Below are 24,191 nucleotides of genomic sequence, written 5' to 3'. Positions count from 1 at the left end.
AATGGTTAATGTTGTCCTGCAGACCTGAGTTGCAGATTCAAGCCCCGGCTCTGGTCTGGGCGTGTGCAGGAGGCAACCAGTCCATGTGTCTCTCTCACACCCATGCTCCTCTCCCTCTCCCTCTCCCTCTCCCTCTCTCTCTCTCTCTCTCTCCTCCCCTTCTCCCTCCCTTCCACTCCATCTGAAGGTCAATGGAAAAAAATATCCTCGGGTGGGGACTTAAAAATAAATAGATAAAGTATAATCCTACATAATAAAAGACTAATATGCAAACTGTCCCCTTGACTGGGAGTTCAACTGGGAGTTCAACCAGGGGGAGGGGCTGGCCCCACCCGTGCACGAATTCGTGCAACGGGCCTCTAGCAATAATAATAAACAGAAATGTGCACTGAGCCCTGAGGGACCGTCGCAATACGATCGAGTGGCTTCCCAGTCCAGGGAAGCTCTGAGGTGAGGCGTCAGGGCAGGGTCTGGCCGCCCTACCTTGCCCTGGGACCCGGAGGACTGCCAGCAGGGCTCGCTGCCGTCGATGAGCCGCGAGGCCTGGTTCACGGAGGAGGACACATGCAGGCTCTTCACCATGCGGGACCAGCTGTCCAGCAGGGCGCCCGGCTGGCTGCTGGGGCCCCGCTTCAGCTGCTTTCCCGAGCGGCCGCAGAAGACGGCCGACTGTCCTGTGGGCGGTGAGCAAGTGTTAGAGCGCGTGCTGCACACCAGGAAGCAAAGAAGTTACACAGCAATGAGCTCCCTCCTTTATGCATACACAAGAGGCCCGGCACACGAGATTCATGCACTGGAGGGGGGGCGGGCCCTCAGCCCAGCCTGTGGCCTCTTGCAGTTCAGGAGCCCTCGGGGGATGTCCAACTGACGGCGTAGGCCTGCTTCCTGCGGGGAGAGGGCCTAAGCTGGCAGTCAGACATCCTTAGCCCTGTCATGGAGGTGGGGAGAGGCTCCCACCACCACCACTGTGCTCGCCAGCCGTGAGCCTGGCTTCTGGCTGAGCGGCGCTCCCCGTGTAGGAGCGCACTGACCACCAGGGGGCAGCTCCTGCATGGAGTGTCTGCCCCCGGTGGTCAGTGCGCTTTATGCAACTGGTCGTTTAGCCATTCCGTCGATTTGCATATTAGCCTTTTATTATATAGAATGTAGACGTACATAGACATACATGTACATATTGGTTTCAGAAAGGAAGGGAGAGGGAGAGAGACAGAAACATCAGTGATAAGAGGGAATCACCAATTGGCTGCCTCCTGCACGCCCCACACTGGGGATCAAGCCCACAACCCGGCCATGTGCCCTGACCGGGAATCGAACTGTGATCTCCTGGTTCATGGATTGACGCTCAGCCCCTGACCGCCCCGGCCAGGTGAGACACAAGCAAACAAACGCTGTGGCTCTAGTTCCCGTGGCCTCCACCAGCTGTGGGCAGGCTGTCCTCCCGCCCCACCGTGGACACGGGGTGCTCACGGCACACACACGGACACAGAGCACAGCGGTGCCGTCCCTGCCTCGTTCAGAGCAGCCCCGCCTCACCTGGCTCGTTGATTCTGCCGAACGTGTGCCGGGGGCTGTGCCTCCTGGTCTTGAAGCACGGCTCACAGAAGTCAAAGTCGTCACAGTTCCTGCACTTGAACCGGGACCCGTTGATGGGGAACACCTGGCAGCCGTCGCATCTGTTTCGAGAGAGGAGGTCACGTGCTGCCCTTCATTCCCCCGAGAGCCAGCCCCGCCCCCACCTGCGGCAGACAAACACTCACGTGACGCCGGGGTGCACGCTGGGCACCAGCTCCATCTCGGAGAGCAGCCCGGTCCAGTGGGACTGCTGCGGGAAGTCCACGATGACATCCTTCCCATTGGCGCTGAAGGCTGGGGGCACAGACACTGCCTGGGCGCCGGCCCCAGAAGCACCCACACCTAAAGCCAAGACCACCCTCGCCGTGCGACGTGGCGACCGAAGTCTCACGCAGAGAGCCTCTCTCAGCGCCACGTGGACACGCCAGGACCAGCTAGCCCGCGCGCCAGGGGTCACTTCACATACAGAGGGGCCTGGGGGCACGCATCGGGCCCACGGAGGCTCCCTGTGCGCTGCTCTCTAGCTGGACCCGTGACCTCCCCACAGTGAGGCGGGCTTGCTTTCCGCGACACCACGCCCACACAGTGCGCCCGGAACGGCCACGGTCACCAAAGCCCCTCGGAGGCCCTGGGACGAGAGCTCTCACTCGGAGCGTTTACGCTGACACCAAGCTCTTGTTTCTGAAGTCCACCCGGGTCTGACTTGTAAAGCTCTCTGTTAAGAAAGATTCCAGCTAAAGAGGAACGTCAGTGAGCCCACCCCCTGCAGTGTGAGCGCCTGCCCTGCCCTGGGCAGCACCGCGGGGCGTGTCTAACCCCCCCCCCCCCCACCACCACCGTTCACAGCAGGAGTTTTCCACGACGCTCAGAACAGAGCGGGACTTCTCTACGGACGGACGGAACGAGTTCAAAGGTAAAATGAAAGCACACGCAAACTTAATTTAACTTCTCACGCAACTGTTCAAGCGGACACACTGTGCCTTTTGAAGTATGCTCAACGTCACATTAAGGATCAATGGAGAACTGTGTCTCCAGGTCCTTCTTGCCATCACTTGCACAGTTCCATTCTTAAACTTGGTGCTACGTTTTTATAAAGTATTAAGAAAAAGAGAAAAATGGCCCCAGTCCGAGGGAGCTGTCCAGCCGCTCACATACGGGCCGCTGGGCAGGACGCTGGACAGAGCATCCCAGACAGGCCACCCTGGGACGACCGGGTGGAGACAAGGCCCACAGCCACGTCCGACCAAGTTCAAGTCGCCCCAAACCAGCAACTAGGCCCCGCCCGGCGGCCGGGGCCACCTGCCTCCTCCAGTAACTTCCTCCTGGCTCCGTCCTGCCTCCTGGGGAATACAGTAGGTCCTTGGGTTACGTCGGAGAGCCGTTCCTACGGCGATGTAACGCGATTTTCACCGTAAGTGGGAACACACCTACATAAGCACCTACGTCACTGACAAGGAGCACATACACAGCAGTAATGAAGTGAAACAGTAAAAAAAATTTAAAAGGTAACAATTCCTGACCTTTACTTGTGGTAAATCCTATCTAATAAGGAGGGAATATGCTAAATGACCCTCACACTGTTGCAAAGATGGCGGCGCCCACAGCCAATAAGGAGGAAATATGCTAATTGACTGCCCCGCCCTCAAAGATGACGGTGCCCACAGCCACAAGATGGCCGGCAGGGAAGGACAATTAGGGGCGACCAGGCCTGCAGGGGAGGACAGTTGGGGGAGACCGGGCTGGCAGGGGAGCAGTTAGGCGTTGATCAGGCTGGCAGGGGAGCAGTTAGGGGGTGATCAGGCTGGCAGGGGAGCGGTTAGGTGGTGATCAGGCAGGCAGGCAGGCAAGCAACTGGGAGCCAGCAGTCCCGAACTGTGAGAGGGATGTCCGATCCCACAGGGTTAGGGTCAGGGTTAGTCCTACAGGGATCGGGCCTAAACTGACAGTCGCACATCCCCCGAGGGGTCCCAGATTGGAGAAGGTGCAGGCTGGGCTGAGGGACACCCCCTAACCCCATGCACGAATTTCGTGCACCGGGCCTCTAGTAAAGAATAACATAAAGCACACATGTACATACGTCGAAATGACGGAACTTTTTTTTTTATAAATAAATGGGAGATGGCGACGTAACCACTAAATGATGTACGTCGAGTCCGACGTAACCCGAGGACTGTCTGTACTTACTAAGATTCCCATTCTTAGCGTTACCCGCTTCCTTGAACCTTCCCCAAAGTATCCGTGGAGGCACCCTGAGCTCCAGGGCACACGCCCTCCCCACCTGCCACGACGGTGCTCCCGCCTGGAGCAGGACGACAGAGCCCGGCTGGCAGGCCACCGGCTTTCCTCACGCGTTTCTCTCCCCGTGAGCGAGGAAAACAGTCTCCGTGGGCTGAGAGAAGCGAGCACTTGGTGCTGCCGCCAAGGGCATTACCTTTCACGACGCCCACGCTCTGGTGCGTCACGGAGCCCCACTTGTACTTCGGGGTGGTCACCGCGGCTTTGACCCGCACCTTGTCTCCGATCTTGATGTGGGCGGGGAAGCTCGGGGGAGGGTAGCCTAGAGATGCCGACGGGAGGAGCTGAGGTGAGCACGGCCGGCGCTGTCTGGGCCGGGGGGGCGGGGCGCGGGCAGGGGCTCACCTAGGAGCTCCACGTGGATGTACCGCACCCAGTAGGTGCCCCCCTTGTGCTGCCAGTCGCTCTGCACATTGAGGTCGTGCAGCCCGTCGCGGTCCAGCTTGATCACCTTGCCCACGTCTCCCTCGCACACCTCCTCGTACGTCCGGCAGCACCGCACCATCATGCCCACCTCAAGTGACAACCAGACGGGAAGTCAGCCCGGTGTGCGGCCGAGGAGGCGGCCGCGAGAGCAGCGCCACTGCTCCTGGGACGGCTTCCTCCCCACAGAGCGCCAAGCCTTTCTCGCTGAGGTACCAGGGCTCCTTGGGAAGCGCGTGCTCGCGGTCAGGGGCAGGAAGCGCCCCGGGGAGCCTGAGCCACCTCCCAAGGGAGCGAGCAGAGATGAACGGTTCACACAAAAGAACGCCCAAGAGGGACGAGGGCCAGTGCACACCAAACCCCGAGGGCACACGTGTTGGCCGTGAGGAAGGTCTGGTGCCTCCGTGAGAGCAGGGCACCGTCTCCGCTCAGGACAAACCCAGCACGTCCCTTCCTTTCCTCCATAAACCGTGACAGGGGGCCTCTGTGCGGTGCATGCTACCTGCCCGCGGCCTCTCCCAGACGCGGAGCAGGACCTGCGTGCGCCTGAGGCGGCTCTGGCCCAGCAGCTGCTCACCTGGATGTTCTCCCGCACGTACACGGCGTAGTCGTCGTTGCTCAGGAAGTCCGCCCGCTTCTTGTACGTCTGGCTCTCCGTCACCACGGCCCCAGAAGACTGCGAAAGGTCAAGTGCATTTTAAAACACGGGGACACAGATGACCCTCCTGAGAGGAACTGTGTGAAACCTACAACACGAAGGACTAGTGTGAAATAGTCACCGGTTTCCCTGCAACCCATCTGGGGGGAGGAGCAAGGAGAAGGCCTCCCTTGGAAAGACGGGAGAAGGGACTCTGAGCCACTGACAAGCCAGCCCCGCATCCGAGAGAGACCAGCAGCACCAGCCCCACAGGCGGGTGCCTCTCGGAGCCCAGAGCACAGACACCTCCGAGGCACTGCCCATCCATCCACAAAACCATCTGCTCAGGTCAGAAGTGGAGGCAGCACATGCACATGGTTCTCTCACGGAGCACCGTCCACAGGCGGCACGTGCACACGGTTCTCTCACGGAGCACCGTCCACAGGCTGCGTGTTACAACACGGTTCTCTCAGGGAGCACCGTCCACAGGCTGCGCGTTACAACACGGTTCTCTCACGGAGCACCGTCCACAGGCTGCGCGTTACAACACAGTTCTCTCACGGAGCACCGTCCACAGGCTGCGCGTTACAACACGGTTCTCTCACGGAGCACCGTCCACAGGCTGCGCGTTACAACACGGTTCTCTCACGGAGCACCGTCTACTGTGACCGGGTATGGGGACAGGGTCTGTGCTCACTGAGCCACAGGAGGTCCTGCCAGCCTTGGCATCCCTGTGTGCCCGGCAGACCACAGAGCACCCAGGGGAGCCCGGAGCCCAGGACACGGTGGGGTGGGGGGGGGGGGCGGCAGGGGCACTGACCAGAGCGTAGGCTGTGTCGTCCAAGTCCTCCAGCAGCTCCTCATCGGAGCCGTCCTCAGACCCTGTGTCCGGGTCCGAGAGGTCCGTGCCCGGCGCGTCGGCGTGGTCCAGCAGCCACCCCACCAGGGCCTCCACACCTGCAAGCACACACCCACCGTGAGCCCGGCGCCCCCGCCCCCGGCCTCGGATGTCAGCACCGCAAGGTCAGCCGGCACACAGGGCGCCGTGAGAGCCACGGGAACACAGCACCTGGCAGGCCGGCAGCGTTCCCTGAGGCGCCCGTGAGCGACTTCAGCGCAAGCTCGATGTTCCTCCTCGGGAACCCCATCTCCATGAGCTGGACCACGATGGGGAGGGTGGGCACGGGCGACTGCCTTTGCTTCCTGGCTCTGATGGGGCGCAGGTGCTGCGCGGGCACCGGCGTGCTGGCCTCGCTGGAGCTGCCGTCCTCAAACGCTGGGCTGGACGGGTGGGCACACTCCACGGCCAGATACTGGCACACGGCCAAGGCGGCGGCCTGTGGAGGAGCCATGACAGCTGCTGCCACGCAGACCCGGCCCCGGCCCCAGTCCTCTCTCTGGAGGCCCTGCCCCAGCCAGCCCTGAGCTGCTGGGGGCACCGGGCGAGGGCCCGGCCGGGCAGTGGCTGAGTGCCCAAGAAAGGCGTTGGACAGTGGACCAAGCGAGCCAGGGCACCACACGTGGGCAAGGAGCTCCTTCCCAACAGCACTTCCTGGAACAAGACCCCGTGAGCAGGGGTGTCTAACCCAGGCTGCATCTGGTGCCTTCAAATAACCCACACGAGTCCACAAGAAAGCTAGCCCTCAACCCTGTGCTCTCGCCAGCCGTGTGCGGTCCCACGGCAGCCACAACTAGAGCAGACGCGTCCCGAGAGCTCGCCCACGGAGGGTGCAGGGTGGGTGTCAGCCCGTCCCGGCATCGCCTGAGGCACAGACCCCAGGGAAAAAGGAGGAAGGAATCTGTCGGTGGGAAGACACACACTGGCCGGGTGAGAGCTGCCGGACCGGGTACCTCGAGCTCCTGCCGGGCGAAGACCGCCTTCACCGGCGACGGCTGGGTGGCCGCGGCCAGCAGCTGCTGCAGCAGGATCATCGGGGGCTGTGGGCCTTCTGGCGACATGTCCCCCAGGTCCGAGGACGCGGCTGCGCCGTCATCTGGATAGAAACAGAACATGCCCGACGTTAGAGGTCGTGCCTGAACCGATGGATTCCCACACACCACAGGCCGGACCCACCCTTCCGGCTCAGAGCCCAGCCACAGCCGTGGAGAGCCTCCTGCTCTGGGCTCGGCCTTCCTGGCCCCAGTCCTGCGCCCGGACCCATCCTCTCTCCCACCCCGTCCCCTTTCAGTGCCTGCGCTGCTGAGACACCGCCCAGAACACTCCTGTGTTCTTCCCGCCCCGGCCCTTCTTGCTGACCCTTGACCCTCGTTCAAAACATGGTTTTTCTACTGAAGAGCTCACTCCACAAACTGGAGCAATCCTGAAAAGTTTAAAGTGAGTCGGCTGGACTCCCACTGCACCTCGCTAAACAGAACTGCCACCGGACACCGTGCTTTTGTTTATATGATCATGTCCATGTTTCCACGGCAACAAGAGTGTGTGCGTGTGGTGTGTTTCATCACTGTGAGCAGCGTGAATGCACCACGTTCGAGATGAAGCACCCCCTCCCCCCCGAAAGCACCAGTGGCATCTGTACACGTGCACCTGTGTGCCTCTCCCTGGGACGCGGCCGGGGTGGCTGCTGGTCAGTGGACACAGAGACGTGGGCAGGGACAGATGTGTGCACATCTCCTCATACGCCCACCAGGCGGTGGCAGGGAGCCCAGCCCTCCAGAGCTGCAGCCGTGCTGGGCACGTAGCCACCGCGGGCCTGGCTGGGCCGGCTCCACCTCTGGGGGCCTGAGGGTCTGTCTCACGTGCCCCGTGCCGTCATCAGCGCTGCGGGTCCCGGCCCCTTCAGTGGCGGCGGGAGAACCCTGCGCCCCTCCCTCCCGCGGACCCTCAGTCTTCGCTCAGGAGGCAGTGGCCACGTCGCTCCTGCTCAGCAGGGGCTGGCCAGGCAGCGCATCTTCCTCACCTCAGGGCCACCCCTGGCCCCTCCGGGCACCCTGCCTCCCTCACCTACCTGCCTGCGCAGCGGCCTCCTGCACAGCGGGCTGGGCCAGGGTCTGCCGGAGCTGGTCCTGGTGGGGCAGCAGCGCGCGGCCCGCCTTCAACACGTACAGCTTCAGCTGCTGGCGCCGCAGCAGGCCCAGGTCCACCGGGCCTGTGGGAGGAAGGGTCAGCGGGCGCAGGGGGCCCAGCGCTGCGGGGGACGGAAGAACCCAGGCGCCTCTCGGGCATCGAGCCTGACCACCTGCAGATGGGCTCACGCACAGTGACCGGCCAGGGGACAGGCCAGTGATTCTGGACGTGTGTGGTGGACAAGCACGTGCCCTCCGGCCAGAGCCGTGGAGACTCAGAGGAGACGCTGGCCCGGAGGCAGGGCAGCCACGCCCGGCACGGAGTCCCTCCTGTACCTACCTATCCCCCCTCAGCAGCACGCCCACGGCACCACACCCACTGTAACTCAACAGGGCTCCATCCGCCGGAGCCCCGAGACTGACAGCGCACTAACCTGCGAACCCCTGCTTGGGCGACTTCTTTATCTTGTGCTTTTCCAACCTGCTCCCAGCGAGGTTCACCAGCTGGGCCCAGACCGCGAGCATGGGGTCTGTGAAGGGCAGGCTGGTGATGCTGAAGGGCACGGCGGGGAGCTGGGGAGAGAGCAGGACCTTCACCAGGCGGCCCAGGGGACGGGGACGGGGACGGGAGCTGTCCTGGAAGTTATCTCAACCAGGGGGCTAATTCCCAAAGACCTCACAGGTCCATAGTCTTTTGACTGAAAGTAATTTTAAAAGATGATGTTAAAGCCCTGGCTGGTTTAGCTCAGTGGATAGAACATCGGCCAGTGGACTGAAGGGTCCCGGGTTCGATTCCGGTCAAGGGCACATGCCCAGGTATGGGCTCAATCCCCAGCAGGGGGCGTGCAGGAGGCAACCGATCCATGATTCTCTTTCAACATTGATGTTTCCATCTTTCTTTCCCTCTCCTTTCCTCTCTGAAATCAATAAAATATATTTCAAAAAAAATCTCATGAATAAAGGCCGACGAAGGAAAGATTCTCACATGTACAATAGATATGACCTAAGTTAACTTCTTGTCAACAGAGATTCCATCAGGGTGGTGATGCCCTACGTAGCCTTTCCTGTGCCCTGCAAGTTACTGTAACACAACACGGTGTTATAGGAGCCCCAGGCGGCTGCAGCGTCAGGCCCAGCAGTACGGCCACCTCCCTGTCCCTGGTCACTGATGGGAGGCGGCTTGGCTGCTGCACACACCCGTCCCCCACACCATCAGAAAGCACGTCCCACAGGAAGAGGCCTGGTGAGGAATCCTCCCCCCGCACTGCGAAGCCCAGCTGCCTCCCCGCCTCGCGAGGCCGTGACAGGGGAGCTGCTGGTCGCCTGGCCTGTGGGAGCCCCACTCGCCCCGCGCAGAGCAGGCGAGGAGGCGGCAGAGGCTTTCTGTGGCGATGGCCTCGGGAAGGCGTCGCAAACTGCCGGCCCGAAGCCCCGATGCAGAGCCGGCACGAAGCCCGCGGTGCACCTACCGGTTTCAGCTGGCTCAGCGGGCAGACGCGGCACGTCCGCATGTCCGAGAACTGCACGGTGATCCTGCCCTTCGGGGTGATGCGCGTCACGGTGCCCTCCCCAAACTCCTCGTGCGCGACCTGGCCCCCCAGGCGCAGGCGGCCGTCGATGCCCCCGATGACAGCCAGCACAGCCATGAGGCCGCCCACCTCAGGGCTGTCCGCATCAGGGAGGCAGTCCTCCAGCAGGGCCTGGTGCAGACAGACAGACAGCACGCTGACGACGGGCCAGGGAGCGAGCGCCTGCGCCCACCGTTCTCAGCAGGGCCAGTGCACCTGTCCTTTCCTGACTCCCATCACTATCCCCAGTCACAGCTGTCGTGAGAACAACACACAGCATCTTAAAAGGCAACTGAACGGCTAAGTAAGAGGATTCTAGGGTCACGCGCAGACGTCAGGTGGCACCCACCCCGCCGGCAGGCGTGGGCCCGCAGCTGCGCGACACGGCCTGCAGCTGGGAGTTGATGTGCTTGTTGATGAGGCCGTTCCACTGGCCCAGGGAGTGCAGCGTGCGCAGCAGGGCCACCGCCTCCTCTGCCAGCGTGCTGCTGTGGGTGGCTGTCAGCGAGGCCTGCGGCCGGGCCCTCCGCCTCCGCAGGGTGGACTCTGAAAAAAGCATAGGACAGGAGCTACATGGCCCCGCACACCAGCCGGGCCCAGGACAGGACTCCGTGGCCTGCACACCAGCCGGGCCCAGGACAGGACTCCGTGGCCCGCACACCAGCCAGGCCCAGGACAGGACTCCGTGGCCGGCACACCAGCCTGGCCCAGGACGGGGGCGCCCACCTCTGAGGAAGGGGACGTCCGAGGAGCAGGTGGTGAGCAGGCTGCCCAGGAACCCGAAGAGCTTCTCCACCAGCCCCTCCATGTCCTCGGCCCGCTCGGCCTTGTCCCACGAGGGCAGCACCGCTTGCAGGAGGTGTAGGGCCAGGATCTGTGCGGGATCAAAGGGCCGCGTTAGAGAAAACGCTGCCCGACACACAGGTGAGAATTTTATTTTCTCTTCACTGTCTGTCCCTATAACGGGATTAACCATGTGAAGATTCTAACAGTCGTTATTTAACAGCCAAGGACACCCACGTCGATGAATGCTACGGGCGACCAAAGGTTAAGAAAGAAACGTTACAGAGGCAGGTACTCGTTCAGTTAGAAAATAACTCCTCTCGCTTCACTCTCCTCAAGACAGCCCCCAGCTCCGACGAGCGGAAGAAGGAACGCCCGCCGAGACCCACGGCCCAGCTTCAGGTCGACTCTGGGCCCTTCTGGTTGCGCCAGGGATGCTGCCCGTGCGCGAACCACTGCGCACACCAGTGAGCCCTCAGGTTTAACACGTCTGCTGGGCCGGTCACGCCCCTTTCTGCACCTGTCGAGCCGGGAGGGCTGGTGCCCTGATGCCACCCTGAGCCCCGCCGCCGCACCGTACCTGACGCTGCAGCGAGGCGGCCGTGAAGGGTGCGTGTCCCTCGACGACCCGCATGAGCAGGGCGATCCAGGGCGGGGAGCTGAGCGCGGCGCACATGTGGGGCGTGAGCGCGATGCTGCGCACGAAGCCCAGCGAGCACCAGCCGCGGTGCTGCTCCCGGCACACGGCGCTGTTGGGGGCGGCTGTGGGGACACAGGACAGACTGCTCGCTGGCTCTGAGCACTCAGCACTCGCTGCTAACCTGCCCGCCCGTCCTCTGCCACTGCACGCACTCAGAGAACCGCGGAGGAGGCCCTCGGGCGTCTCAAGGAGCACCTCACGCCTGAGACCCTGGGAGGACAGGCGGTGCCCGCACAGGTGAGGAGCGGAGCCTGCTGCTCCTGGCCGTGGGGATGCTGACAGCCCACACGGCACGGGCAGTGGCGTGTACCCACTGTGATTTCTAAACGCATGTGCCCCCACGGCGTCACTCCCATTTCACCTGCACCCGAACGGCCAGGCCAGGTAGGAGGCGGGTGTGCAGCTGAAGGGGGTGACATCCTCAGGGCTTCACCCACCTGAGGTCTGATGAGACGAATCGGCCTCTCCGGGGTCTGGGTCTCCCCTCTCCCCTGCTCCCCAGGCTCACAGCAACATACACTCATACACCCACCTTCACAGCCCCGCTCACATCTCTACCAGCCACACACTCACACACATTCATAATCACGCAAACATACCCAGTGACTCGCACATACCCTCTCACTCTCACACGCACAGTCTCTCATAACAAACTCACACACTCAAATGCACACGCACTCACATGTGCGGACACAACACACATGCGCTTGCGCGCACACATGCACGTGTACCATACTCATGTGCACACACTCATGTGCACACACACACACCACACACTCACACACACTCACACAACCATTCGCTGACACTGTGGCCCAGCCCTGCCCTCAGCCCGTGCGTACGTGTCGTGTCCGTGGTCCCACTCTCCACCACCACGCGCAGCAGCCCGCACAGGGTCCTGGTGGCTTCGCCCTGCATGACCTCGGCGTGGACCCCGGCGGAGAGACACAGGGTCTGCAGCAGGCGCACGGTGCTGGTCAGCATCATGGCCGTGGGGTGCATGTTCCTGTCGGCGGGCTCAGCTTCTGAAAACAAACCACCCAGAACAGGAAATGGCCCTGCAGAGCGGCAGGGTGCGTCACGTCCCGGTTCTGCTCCTGGGAAGGGCCACTTGCTTTGCAGGAGGCGGCGCGCCTCCCGTGCAGCCGCGACCCAACCACCGCCGCCCGCCTTCTGCAGGGAAAAGCAGCTTCCACAATCGTAAAATGTGTAAAACCGCCTCAGCAGACAGCTCAGCGCTGAGACGATGGTGAGGACCCGCTCCCTTAGGAAGCAGCTTCCCATACGCCCCACGCCGGCTGCGAGGCAGCGAATGCCTGCTCCCCGAGGGCCGGGGCTCTGGGACGAGAGGCATGGACGGCCACCTTCCCCTCTCGGGGAAGCCCCGGGGAGCTGGGGGGCACATGTCTGACACTGCAGAGCCGGGCAGGCCCTCGGCTCCATGCTGCCTGAGCCCAAGGCGGAACGGTCTGCACCGAGGGCCCATGCCCAGCACGCAGAGCACAGCCCGGCTGACCCCACCCCCCACCTCTGCTGTGTGCAGACATCCAGGCTCCCCTGACCACGAGAGTCCCTCAGAGGCCGACCCCCTGCACACGTGCCGGCTCCTGAGCTGCACCCCAGGGCTGACCCCCTGGCCCCCCGCACTCACCTGAATCGTCCTCTGTGTCTGAGTCCTCGGCCGAGGGCTGCGCAGAGGCCGGCAGCTCCGCCAGCTTGAGGTCGTACTTGCCCTCCTTCCCCATCCGGTAGGAGTTGGTGCTGCCCGTGTCCCACTGCACCCGGATCCACCCATCCTCGCCCAGCTCCCCAATCACACGGCCGAGGCCGGGAGGGGGTCCGTCCTGCGGGGCGACATAGGGACCAGTGAGGAGGTGCGTGCGGCCTGTCCCATGGACACCGCTGGGAGGGCGGCCGCGTCCCTGCACAGACTCCTGCCCACGACGGCTCCAACCTGGCTGGCCACATGCATCGCTCACAGCACCCCCGACGGAACGCCAGGCCGGCCCCAGAGGTGAGCAGGGTCTGCAGCCCCACAAGGCCAGGCTGTCCAGCGGTCCTGGAGCCTAGTCCTCGGCCCCTCACGAGGCATCACAAGACGGGAAACCCAAGACCAGCAGCTGCGTCTCTGACAGCTGGCACTGCACCAGGAGCCCGGGCCCAGGCCTCCTCTGAGCAGCACCTCCTCGCAGCCCACCCTGTGAGAGGCATCCCTTCGCAGGACATGGTTCCTCTACTCGTCCTGACTGTGCATCATTGGCCATCGACAGCTGCCACCTGCCGGGCACCCGCCTGCTCTCCTCCCCTCGTACCGAGTGAGCCAGTCAGGGCTGCAGAGCCGACCGGGTGGCGGCTGCGCCTCGCACCCTGAGTACCTGGTCGCCCCACTTCCAGTCCACGCCCCGCATGACCCTGGTTCCGATCTTCATCATGGCGGCCAGCTCGGGCCCCGAGACCGGGAGCTGCGCGGGCGCCGTCTCCTTCCTCGTCTCCTCCAGGACGGTGGCAGAGGCGCCACGGGCAGACACGTTCCCGTCTTCCTCCACGTGGTCGCCGCTGGGGCCTGCAGGGCAGAAGGGCAGCCAGTCAGGTCCTGCAATTTCCTCACCTCCACCCATTCCCGTCGTTAACAAATAGGAAGGTGGTCACTAAAGAACCCAAGGGGAGGGCAGGAGATCAGCCACAGGCTCGTGTGCACGCACTTGAGCACGGCCAGGGGACAGTGGGGTGAGGGCATGTGCTGGGGTGGAAGCGGCCGGGGAGAGGTCAGGGGGAAAAGGAGACGTAATATTTAAACAATAAAGGATCCATGGTGCGTAGTGTTCATTTTTGCCGCTACGTGTGGAACTCGCTACAACAGCCTGACTGCTTGCTCAGAGAGTCGGGGCACGAAGAACAGATGGCCCTGGGGCCCTGGAGTCGGCCACGTACGACCAGGGGCTGAGTGTTGGGAGAAGCAACGCTTCCCAGGACTCGAAAGCAGCAAGCCCAGCCCAGGAGGGGCGGCCGGCCGCTGCTGCCTGTGGCCTTGCTGGCTATGGAGGGAGGGGAAACGTTGGGGAAAAGGGGGGACACAAATAACTAAAACCACAGGAGACCGTGGCGACCACGCCTCTGCTTCTGCAGACACGGGACTGAGGGCGCCGGGAGCACTGGGCCAGCACCTGAGCAGACCCGGCACCATGGCCGAGGGCCTAGAAGCCCAGCCAGTGAACGGACTCAGGGAGAAACAGGAAGTGTGTGCAGACCTACATCCCCAGGAAAGAGGTTGTGTCCCAACAAAGAAAAGCCCAGGACCAGGCGGCTTAATGCTGAATTCCCACTGGACGCTTAAAGAATTGATGCCAATTCTCTAACTCGCCCCAAACAGGGCAGGGCACCCCTTCCCCTCGCCCAGGAGGCTGGCGTCCCCGACATCAGTAGGTGGTGCAGCGCTGCTGGGAGACGGAGCGAGTGCTAAGTAAGCACGCAGGCGCCCAGGCTTGGAGTGAAAGGCGAACGCTGCTGAGGGGGCGATGCTCCCCCCACGTCCACAGATGCAGCACGGGACCCAGAACCCCTGAGGCCTGTGCAACAGGGACACCCATCCCGAAGCCGATCCCTCCTCACCCTGAGCGACAGTGTGTGCCGCAGTGCGGCCCTGGCCTCAGACAGACACGGACCAACGGGAGGGAACTGAGCTCCAGGAGGAAGCCTGAGCACCCGTGGCCAAAGGGTTCTGACAAGGGTGCCCAGCCCCTGGGAAGGGGCGAACCTTTGGTACCGAAGGTGCCGGACAAGACACCACAACAAGCTAACGACAGAGGGGCCGAGAGGCACCCAGGCCAGTGCCGGCCTTCCCCACGGAGGCCAGGCGGCGCCGACCCACCGATGAGCCGCAGCGCGGTCTGTGCCAGGGCGAGCGTGCCGGAGTTGAGCAGCAGGGTGAGGTTGTGCGCGCCGTGCTGCAGGGTCAGCAGGCTGAGCATCGCCAGCAGGAAGCGCGCGTGGGGGGTGGTGCCCAGGCTGGGTCCCGCCGGGTTCTCATTGGTGACCGTCTGCAGGGGGACGGGCTGGATCCCTGAAAGGCATCGGTGCGGCCTCAGTGGCTTGTGCACGGATACAGAACACACCGACGCAGAGAGCATTCGCAATTGTTAAAAACCCTGTTTTCCAGGTGGGAGAGGGCAATGGGCAGGGGTGGGGGGGGAGGAGGGACACACGTAAAACTTTCAACAATAAAGATTTTAAAAATTTCTGCTTTCCAGTGGACAGCAGGAGCCCGTGCTTCTGTGGCAAACCTGCCACCCTGACTCCGCACAGCCACCCCACCCGCTACAGAGCGTACAGCACCCTCCTCAGCACCCTGTGGCCACGCATCCCCTTTCAGCTAGAACAGGCGCTCCCCACAGTGAGTCCTGGCCTCTCGCAGGCACGCGGCACCCGCCAACACTCCAGGGTGGATGGTGGCAGTGACACACGGGAAGCTGTCTATGAAGACGCTACAAGGCTGTGTCTTCTGCCCAATTCTGAAAGTTTTGTTTCACATCCGAGAAAGCGTGCAGCAGCTTAGATCACATTCTAACGTGATTCACGTCTGTCCCAGAGCAAACGTCGGCATCTGCAAGTTTCCACAGCCCGTAACGAGGAGCCACACCCTGAACCCTGCTCGTGTGGTCACCGAGTCACCTCTGCAGCGATCAATGCCGCCTGTGAACCAGGAAGTCCTCTTAAACTCACCAAGCTCTTTAAACTTGGCGTTTGCATCCATCAAAATGTTCCGAATGTTCTGAACAGCCCAGGCGTACAGCTTGCCGAACGTGACTTCCAGCAGCATCCGATTAAAAGGTGGGATCAAATCCACGTCCTTTAAGCAATCCGTGAGAGGCTCCCTTCCATACACACACACACACACACAGAGAAAGAGAGAGAGAGAGAGAAAGAGACTGCTTAGACGCCTGCCAGACCTTCAACCTGAACAGAACAAGGTGCTGCCCGCCCCGCCCCCCCCGCCCCACAACTAGGAAGACTGCAGCGGTACCCCAGGTCGACACCCTCCGGGATGAGCCGCTGCCACCCGCAGAACACGGCGTACTGCACAGACGGGAGCAGGAAGCTCTTGGCCGCCAGCTTTAAGATGGTGTCGATGCCCTCCAGGCGGACCTCTGCTCTCTCCAGCTGCAAGACAGCGTGCCGCGGCGAGTGTCACCCGCGGTGGGTGTGGTGGGGCCCGGACACGGCCAGGAGGGCGCTCCCTGCAGGATGTTACCTGTTTGAGCAGGCACTTCCTCATCTTCTCCACATCCACGGGCTCCTCCCTGAGGGCGAACTCAGCGATGGTGCCCAGCAGAGCCGACTGCGGGGGGAGGCCCTGCGCGCTCTGCTTCAGCCACTTGTACCTGTGCACGCCAGCGACGGTGCTCAGGAGCGGCTGCCACTTGTCCTGCAAAGGAATCGCGGGCGGGCACGTGAGTCCCCCCGCTGCTGTCGCCCCTGCTGCTGCTGAGGCAGCGGCTCCAGCAAAGGCAGACACAGAGGCCAGCAGGCCTAAGGGGTGAAAGAGCCAGGCCGCACCCAGGCGTGTAAGTGAATTCCAAATCCCACACTCAGGCGCCTTGGAAGGAGGGAACTGGGCACACAACGTCAATGACCAGCCACACGAACGAGACCAGGACAGGGAAGCCAAGGAGACATACGGTGAGTGAGTGAGTGAGTGAGTGAGGATAAATAATGACACAATGTGCTCTTGAACCAGCGGTTCTCAACCTGTGGGTCGCAACCTCTTTGGGTCATGAACGACCCTTTCACAGGGATCGCCTAAGACCATGGGAAAACACATATATAATTACATGTTGTTTTTGTGATTAATCACTATGCTTTAATTATATTCAATTTGTAATAATGAAAATACATCCTGTGTATCAGATATTCACATTACGATTCATAGCAGTAGCAAAATGACAGTGATGAAGTAGCAACGAAAATAATGTTATGGTTGGGAGTCACCACAACATGAGGAACTGTATTAAAGGGTCGCGGCATCAGGAAGGTTGAGAACCACTGTCCTAAAGGGAAAGGAAAGCCCTGGCTGGTGTGGCTCAGTTGGTGGGGCGTCATCCCATTGACCAGGTTCAATTCCTAGTCAGGGCCCAAGCCTGGGTTGTGGGTTCGAGGTGGCGAGGCAACGGATGGATGTTTCTCTCTCACATCAAGCTTTCTCTCTCTCTCTCTCTCTCTCTCTCTCTCTCACATCAATGAAAGCCCTAGAATGAGGGTTTTTTTAAAAAGGAAAAAAGAAGTACTTCTCCAGGGATGGATCCAACCAGGGCACCACCAGGCAGGCGTCGCTGGGGCGGCTGCCACACACTCACAAGCCGTGCGCTCTCCCAGACGGACACTCAGGGACGGAGCGACGGGACCCACGGGCCCTCTGCCGCGCGGTTCCCACGCAGCCAGCCCCGGATCACGGGCCACGCCTCACCTTGGGGGATCTAGTCGTCAGGGGTCTCTTGTCCACATGGACGGGACTGTGAGGCAAAAGGCAAGCTTCTTCCAAATCACTCTCTTCGTTTCCAATTTTCCCTTCGTCATCAGTAGATTCTGGCTTCTTAGGAACTACGGTGACAGCATCATCCATCATAAAAGCCACTTACTTAAATGTCGTTTCAAATTCAGAAATACTTCAATTTACATCAAGGTAAAGGACACACATGTTTAATATTCATTGTGAACTGAAACGTTCAAACAACAAAAGTACCACAAACACTCTCACTGTAAGGACACTTGGCCCCCTGGGTTGGGAAAAGAATGGGGGAGTGCCACAGCAAAGAAGGGGAGCCCCAAGGGTCGGGGGGGACGACGGGGAGTGCCACAGCAAAGAAGGGGAGCCCCAGGGATCAGGGGGGGGCGGACGGGGGAGTGCCACAGGAAAGAAGGGGAGCCCCAGGGGTCGGGGGACGGGGGACGGGGGAGTGCCACAGGAAAGAAGGGGAGCCCCAGGGGTCGGGGGGGGCGGACGGGGGAGTGCCACAGGAAAGAAGGGGAGCCCCAGGGGTCGGGGGGGGGCGGACGGGGGAGTGCCACAGGAAAGAAGGGGAGCCCCAGGGGTGGGGGGATGGGCGAGTGCCACAGGAAAGAAGGGGAGCCCCAGGGGTCGGGGGGAGATGGGGGAGTGCCACAGCAAAGAAGGGGAGCCCCAGGGGTCGGGGGGAGATGGGGGAGTGCCACAGCAAAGAAGGGGAGCCCCGGGGGTTGGGGGAGACGGGGGAGTGCCACAGGAAAGAAGGGGAGCCCCAGGGCCGGCCAGCTTCTGCTTGAAGGGCCAGATGGTGACACCTGGCCTTCGAGGGCGGCTGGTCTATGGGAGACACTCAGGCCGGTGCTGCCACAGGAGCAGCAGCGACCTTTGTTCGTGAGGCTGCAACTGAAGCTGATGCCATTCCCTGTGTCGAGCCAACGCTCCTTCTGACTTAGAGAAAGACGCTTTCCAAAGGCAAACTCTGGCCGTAGCTCATGGGCAGGGAAGCAGGACTGGAAGAGGAGCCTGAGCGCACTAACGGGCTCTGGGGCTGAGGTTGAAGGTCACGCAGCGGCCACGGTGTCAACCCACCCGACGCAGCCCCCGGGCAGCCCGTTCCGCCCGCCCGCCGGCCCTCACCCCTCTTCTTCCTGCCGTCGCGGATGAGCTTCTGGGCGACGCGCCGCCAGCGGGGCAGGGAGCTCAGCAGCGTCAGCTTGGACAGGACGGAGAGGTCGTTGCACACGGCCGGCCGCAGCTCGTTGAAGAGGAACCGCAGGCGCTCGATGACGGGCGCGCAGACCTCCTTGTAGGAGCGGCCCTGCTCCTGGTGCGTCTACCCGTCAGAGACGAAGGGACAACTTAACCACGGACCCTCGACCGACCGTCCGTCCGTCCGCACAGCCCGAAGGAGCGTCAGGACCGACCCACCTTAATGAGCGAGCACTTGGCCTGGTAGACAACCCGGCAGACGTCCACCACCGACTTGGGCAGCGCTCTGTGCTTCGCCTGCTCGACCCCGAGCGCGCCGGCATGGACCAGAGACAGTGCCACGTGCCCTGGAGAGACAGACAAGGCGGCCGTGGAACAGCTGTGGCCGGCGCGGGAGTCAGAGGCCTCGGGAGCGAACTCGCGGCTCCTACCTAAGTCTTCGTGCTTCAAGAGGCAGCACAGCAGCAGGCGGCCCACTTCCTCCACGGGGTGCTCGGGGGGAAAGCTGATGGGGGTGGTCAGGTGGCACTGCCTGCAGCACCTCTCCACCTGGCACAGGAAGTCCTGCCAGAGACCGCAGGGAGGTGACTGTCGCACCGAGCGCGCCGCGGCTCTAACCCCGGGCACAGCCCCACGCATGGCCACCAGCCAGGCTCCCACACCCTTGCGGGCACGTCGCGCCGACTCCCCCTCACCTCCACGCGGCCCCCCAAGAACCCGTCAGCCAAGCCCGGGAAGCTGATGGAAGAGCAGGCGGTGCTGGCCTCTCGGCGTCCTGAGCGACACAGACACCCCCTGGGGGCGCCTCACCTTCACGTTGTGGTCCTGGATGCTGTTGTCCGCCAGGGCTTGCAGGAACGCCTGGGAGTGGTCGCCCAGGGCGCGCGAGTGGGCGCAGAGGCGGGACTTGCTGGCAGGGGTGCCCCCGGGGGAGCTGCAGTGGTCCTCGTCCTTCTCCTCGTTGTAGCTGTAGTGGGTCTGGCTGGTCTGCAGGCCTCCGGAGAAGATGGACGACTGCAGCCACTCTAGGGAGCAAGCGCACGGACAGCAGCCTGAGGCGCCGCTCCCCAACCCCAGGGAGGGCAGCAGGGCTCAGCGGGAAGCCAGCTCTCCCGTGACAGACGCCGGACCACCCACCCCTTCGCTCCGCCGCACCTGGCAGGGCTCCCTGAAGGGAGGCGTGGGCAGCAGTCACAGTGAGACCACGGAGCACACAGCACGGACAGGTCCTGGGAGCCCGCACCCCGTGGGAGGCAGGGCTGCCCATCCGTGCGGACGGGGACTCCACATAGGCACAGACGGTGGCCCCGCAGATGTTCCTCAAGGACTGTGCTCCCAAAACATCCTCCCAGCCCGACAGTCAACCCCGAGGCCCTCTGTCCTCCCCCTGCACGCAGGGCTCAGCGCTCAGGAGCGCTCTGCAAACGCCACCGGCTCCTGCACACACGAGCCCTGAAACAGCCGGGGCCGGTGAGTGGGAGCGAGCGTGTTCTTACTGGCGCATTCGACCTCCACGGGCGAGAGCGGTGTGCTCAGGGCGAGGTAGGAGGCGTGCAGCCCGAGCAGCAGGCCCAGGTTCCTCTCCGTGTCCATCAAAGGGGAGGACAGGCTTCCCAGGTCCGGGACGGTGACGACTTCCTGGTCGGGCTGGGGAAGAGGGACCCCGTCAGGCTGAGGAAGCGGCCGCCCACAGCCACAGCAAGACGCGCACCAGCTTCTGTCCTCGCACCGGCGTGCGGCGGGAGGAAGACGGCGCTCGGGCCCCGCGCCCACGCCCTGCGCGAGCAGCGCTCCCGCCAGAAGACACAAACCACACACAACCCTCGGCGCTGCAGCTCAGGCTCCCGGGGGAGAGCTGCTCTGCTAGGACAGGCCCCGGGGGACCTACAGCAGCTTCCGAGTGACGGGGCCATGCGTCAGAAACCATCCCTAACGGCTCCATCCAAGCCAGAGAGAAACCAACTATGAGTGACAAGAGCCACTGTGAGTCCGTCACCCAGAGGTTTGGCGGAAGTAAATGTGTTGACTCAGCTAGAAAGGCAGAATGCAGGTGACAACACTCCTACACTGTGGTCACATCAGACAATTTACAAGAAAGCTAACTTCCCTTCACGAACGCTCCGGCCCTGTGCCCAGGGCACTCAGCACATCCTACAGCTCCGGATCCATCCACAGAAACCAATCCAGGCCACGCACGCCAAGGCTCACGAGTACGTAGGAGGACATGTTTCTATTAGGAGGAATTATGCCACCAGGCAGTTCTTCCCAAAACACATGGTCCGGCATTAAGCTCAAGACAGTAAGCCATCCCCAACCGCTACATAAGCTTACAACCTCTTTTTACGTGTGGAACTGTCTACATTTTTTACAAATTGACAACCTTAAAAGTCATGTTTTCAGAGCAGCACGTGACAAACCTCGTCATGAGTGAACGCACTTGCTTCTGTCTACCGCGCAGGGCACTGCCCTCCCCGCCCCTGCAAGGCCCGCGCTCGGGGCAGGGTGCCCGCCAGCCCTCGGCCCAGCCTCACCTCCAGGTACTGGCCCACGCAGAAGGCGTGCATCGACTCCCGCGTGTCCTCAAACTGCAGTGCGGCCTCCAGCGCCACCACGGGGTCCTCCCCGGCAAACTGAGCTGAAACAGAACGGACGCGGCGACTCCACAGGGGCCCACCCTCCACGGAAACGGAGTCAGCGACAGGAGGTGAACCGGCAGGTCGGCGACCTCTCAGCCTCTCCCAGGGCTGCCGGGGCCAGCCAGGCCTTGGAGCGCGTGCCAGTGCATTGTGGTGGCACAAATCGTGCAAAACGCCGAGAAGTCCTTCAAATGCCCCCGAGTTCCGTGACAGGACAGTCACCGAGAGTTTAAAATGGGGGCCAGGGCTAGACTCTGGGCGGTGACCACACAGCATACAGGGGATGTGACAGAGCTGTCCACTTGAAACCTACGCAACGTCATAAACCAATGGAACCGCAAGAAATTTGAAAAAAAAAACACACGAAAGGAAAGCCTGAGGCTCTGCTTACGATGACACGTGGGAGGGCTCAAGGGCGGGACAGCGAGGCCGCTCACCGAGGATGCTGCTCCCGCTCAGGGCCTGGGCCTGGAAGTCCTTGATGTCGTACACCCTCCCGTCGATCACCGTCCAGAAGCCCCCGTCCTTGTTGTGGTTCTCCAAGTCCGCTTTGCGGATCAGGGTCACCTCCTCGTTGTTTCTGCAGTTCTGACCTGTAAGAAACGACTCTGTAAACACAGAACCAGGGCAACGCATCAGCAGATCAGCAGGAACCACGGCGAGAGCAAAGGCTGTGAGACACAGGGGACACACTCCCGTAGCAGGACGGGAGGCGAGCACAGCCTGCTGCACGGTCCCCACCACGGGACCAGCAAGGACACAGGATCCGCACACTAGGGCGCCATGGCGGAAGCCGTAGGACCAGCAAATCTGACCACAGACCAGGCGAGAGGAAATCTCCACGGAGCATGTGCACAGGACTGCAATGCAGTTACATTAGAAGTAACCACAAGCGTAGAATAAAGATTCTCTACAGGGTTGAATATGATGAAATATATTTTATAAGTCATTCAAAATTTCTATAAAATGAAAGTTCTTTAAACTTTACAGGCGATTTGTTAATTGGAAAGCACTATTAAATTATCATGTAAAACTTGCTTTGGTCATTTTTTCCCCATTAAAAACAACCACCACTGTGTAATTAGTCCCAACGTCCACTGACATCAGGGATTTCAGATACGACCGACCGCCTGGGTTTTCTCTCTTCACTCTGTGATTTTCTTATTGCACAGACGTGGCCTCCGTGTGATGAAATGAAAGCTGAACCACAACTTAACTGGACGAGTCTGGGAGGTCCCACCGCAGAGAGGCGGTTACTTAGATTCAAAACGGCAGCTCGAGGCTCAGAGGAGCCCCCCCCCGCCATGTGCATGCAGTGGGACGGGCGTGCAGCGGCTGACCGCCGCACCACGCTGACCACTAGTCAGCCGTCCCAGGACCACGCCACCTCCACAGCCACCCGATCTCACCGCTTCAACGGCACCTTCTGGAGGCACCCAGAGAGGGTTTCCAGAACTTCCCAACCTCCCTCCCAGGAGGAACCACCATGACTACGAAACGCCTTCCTTAAACACAACCCCCACTTCCCGACGCTGCCCCGGGCAACACGCAGGCCCTGTCTTCCTGGACAAGCACTCCTCCCAGTGGAGAGGAAGACGAGGGCAGACTGGACAAAACGCGTCCGAAAAGCCCTCGGGGAGAGGCCGTACCCATGATGCCGGGCCAGGCCAGCTCCTCCTGGTCGTCACGCTCCCTCCCGGGCGCCAGGTGGTTGAAGCGGTCCAGGTGCTCCAGCAGGCCGCCCAGCAGCGGCACGGCGCCCGCCTCCTGCATGAGCCCTGCGTTCTTGCTGAGCAGGAGGATGATGGAGACCACCAGCTCTGGGAGGAGCACGCCTGCAGGTGGAAGGGAAACAGAATGAAGTGTGCGGTTCAAATGGGAGCGTTTGCCCTACAGAACCAGAGCATAAGCCAGCTCTGTTTACACTCTGATACGTCACAGAATGAGGGGTGCTGTTCTTAGCACATTTCCACAGGATCATGTCATCTTTCCTCCTGAAAGAGGCCGGCACAGGCATCGAGCAGAACCCTTTGAGTCAAAAGAACACGTTCCAAAACCACTGTCTCAACACCAAAGTATTAACTGGCATCTTTTATCCAGAAAAAAATGTGTTTACAGCTAATTCACCAGCAGAAAAAAGTAATAATGACCTAATGTCACAGAAGTAGCTTGAGAGTGTATGACGCAATATTGGAATTTACTCAGATCCTGGAAGGGGCGACGCGTCTTGCTGCTGCTGCTGCTGCTGAAATGCAATCAGACAGCCATCACGGACCTCAGCACTGAGGTGTCTGCGATGGTGCAGGACTGTCACTAACCATGGTCATAGCCACTGACGCCCATACCAGCTGCTCGGGTACAGAGCTGCCAGCAACCACAGAAGCAAAGGCGACGGCCCCGTTAGGAAACGCCTGGGACCAAGGCGAGCAGGTTTGGGAAATGGTACGTGTCAGCGCTCATGTCTCTGAAAAGAAACACATGCCCGCAGGCGGGAAACGAGAAAGGTACCGGTGAAGTCGCCTTCCACGATGCAGGCCACCTCGGCAAAGTGCCGCCAGCTGGTGGCGGCGACGCTGGCGGCCACGGGCAGGATGTCCCCGATGTGCGTGCACAGCAGGGCCGTGTACTTCTTCAGCAGGGAGCCCACGCCCATCAGCTCAGGACCTGGAAGGGAGATTCAGAAAACTGCACTTTTCCTTGTTCACATTCACCATGTCGGTCTCCACCACTGCCACCTGTGGTGCGTCTGATATGTCGTCTGTCAGACCAACCTGACCTTAGAGGATGCTACTCCTGATGTCTGCAAAATTTTAATGTTAAGACGACGAGAAAAGAAATACTGATG

The 24,191-nt window shown here is 61.5% G+C and overlaps 1 protein-coding gene across 2 annotated transcripts in view; it reads right to left on the bottom strand.

The window, feature by feature from the left end:
* Window positions 1-24,191, bottom strand: part of HERC2 (HECT and RLD domain containing E3 ubiquitin protein ligase 2) — a 72,076-nt gene that overhangs the window by 27,435 nt on the left and 20,450 nt on the right. For both annotated transcript variants that reach the window (XM_070400589.1, XM_070400590.1), the window contains 32 exons: window positions 23,855-24,010; window positions 22,996-23,181; window positions 21,784-21,939; window positions 21,242-21,345; window positions 20,207-20,357; window positions 19,521-19,735; window positions 19,142-19,274; window positions 18,930-19,057; window positions 18,639-18,834; window positions 17,463-17,596; window positions 16,251-16,424; window positions 16,023-16,159; window positions 15,722-15,873; window positions 14,871-15,062; window positions 13,378-13,565; window positions 12,654-12,846; window positions 11,845-12,027; window positions 10,883-11,064; window positions 10,246-10,393; window positions 9,869-10,065; window positions 9,421-9,651; window positions 8,386-8,524; window positions 7,894-8,034; window positions 6,779-6,921; window positions 5,997-6,264; window positions 5,748-5,884; window positions 4,868-4,966; window positions 4,213-4,381; window positions 4,004-4,129; window positions 1,758-1,866; window positions 1,534-1,673; window positions 484-674 (listed from right to left, as the gene is read on the bottom strand). In XM_070400589.1, the coding sequence (XP_070256690.1) occupies window positions 484-674; window positions 1,534-1,673; window positions 1,758-1,866; window positions 4,004-4,129; window positions 4,213-4,381; window positions 4,868-4,966; window positions 5,748-5,884; window positions 5,997-6,264; window positions 6,779-6,921; window positions 7,894-8,034; window positions 8,386-8,524; window positions 9,421-9,651; window positions 9,869-10,065; window positions 10,246-10,393; window positions 10,883-11,064; window positions 11,845-12,027; window positions 12,654-12,846; window positions 13,378-13,565; window positions 14,871-15,062; window positions 15,722-15,873; window positions 16,023-16,159; window positions 16,251-16,424; window positions 17,463-17,596; window positions 18,639-18,834; window positions 18,930-19,057; window positions 19,142-19,274; window positions 19,521-19,735; window positions 20,207-20,357; window positions 21,242-21,345; window positions 21,784-21,939; window positions 22,996-23,181; window positions 23,855-24,010 (5,198 nt within the window). The remainder of the gene's footprint in view (window positions 1-483; window positions 675-1,533; window positions 1,674-1,757; window positions 1,867-4,003; window positions 4,130-4,212; window positions 4,382-4,867; window positions 4,967-5,747; window positions 5,885-5,996; window positions 6,265-6,778; window positions 6,922-7,893; window positions 8,035-8,385; window positions 8,525-9,420; window positions 9,652-9,868; window positions 10,066-10,245; window positions 10,394-10,882; window positions 11,065-11,844; window positions 12,028-12,653; window positions 12,847-13,377; window positions 13,566-14,870; window positions 15,063-15,721; window positions 15,874-16,022; window positions 16,160-16,250; window positions 16,425-17,462; window positions 17,597-18,638; window positions 18,835-18,929; window positions 19,058-19,141; window positions 19,275-19,520; window positions 19,736-20,206; window positions 20,358-21,241; window positions 21,346-21,783; window positions 21,940-22,995; window positions 23,182-23,854; window positions 24,011-24,191) is intronic.

The sequence above is a fragment of the Myotis yumanensis genome, unplaced genomic scaffold (assembly GCF_028538775.1).
Source record: "Myotis yumanensis isolate MYYU_CA2020_CCGP unplaced genomic scaffold, mMyoYum1.0.hap1 SCAF_20, whole genome shotgun sequence".
Classification (NCBI taxonomy): domain Eukaryota; kingdom Metazoa; phylum Chordata; class Mammalia; order Chiroptera; family Vespertilionidae; genus Myotis; species Myotis yumanensis.
The sequence above is the reverse complement of the archived record's forward strand: the minus strand, read 5'-3'. Positions and strand labels throughout refer to the sequence as shown.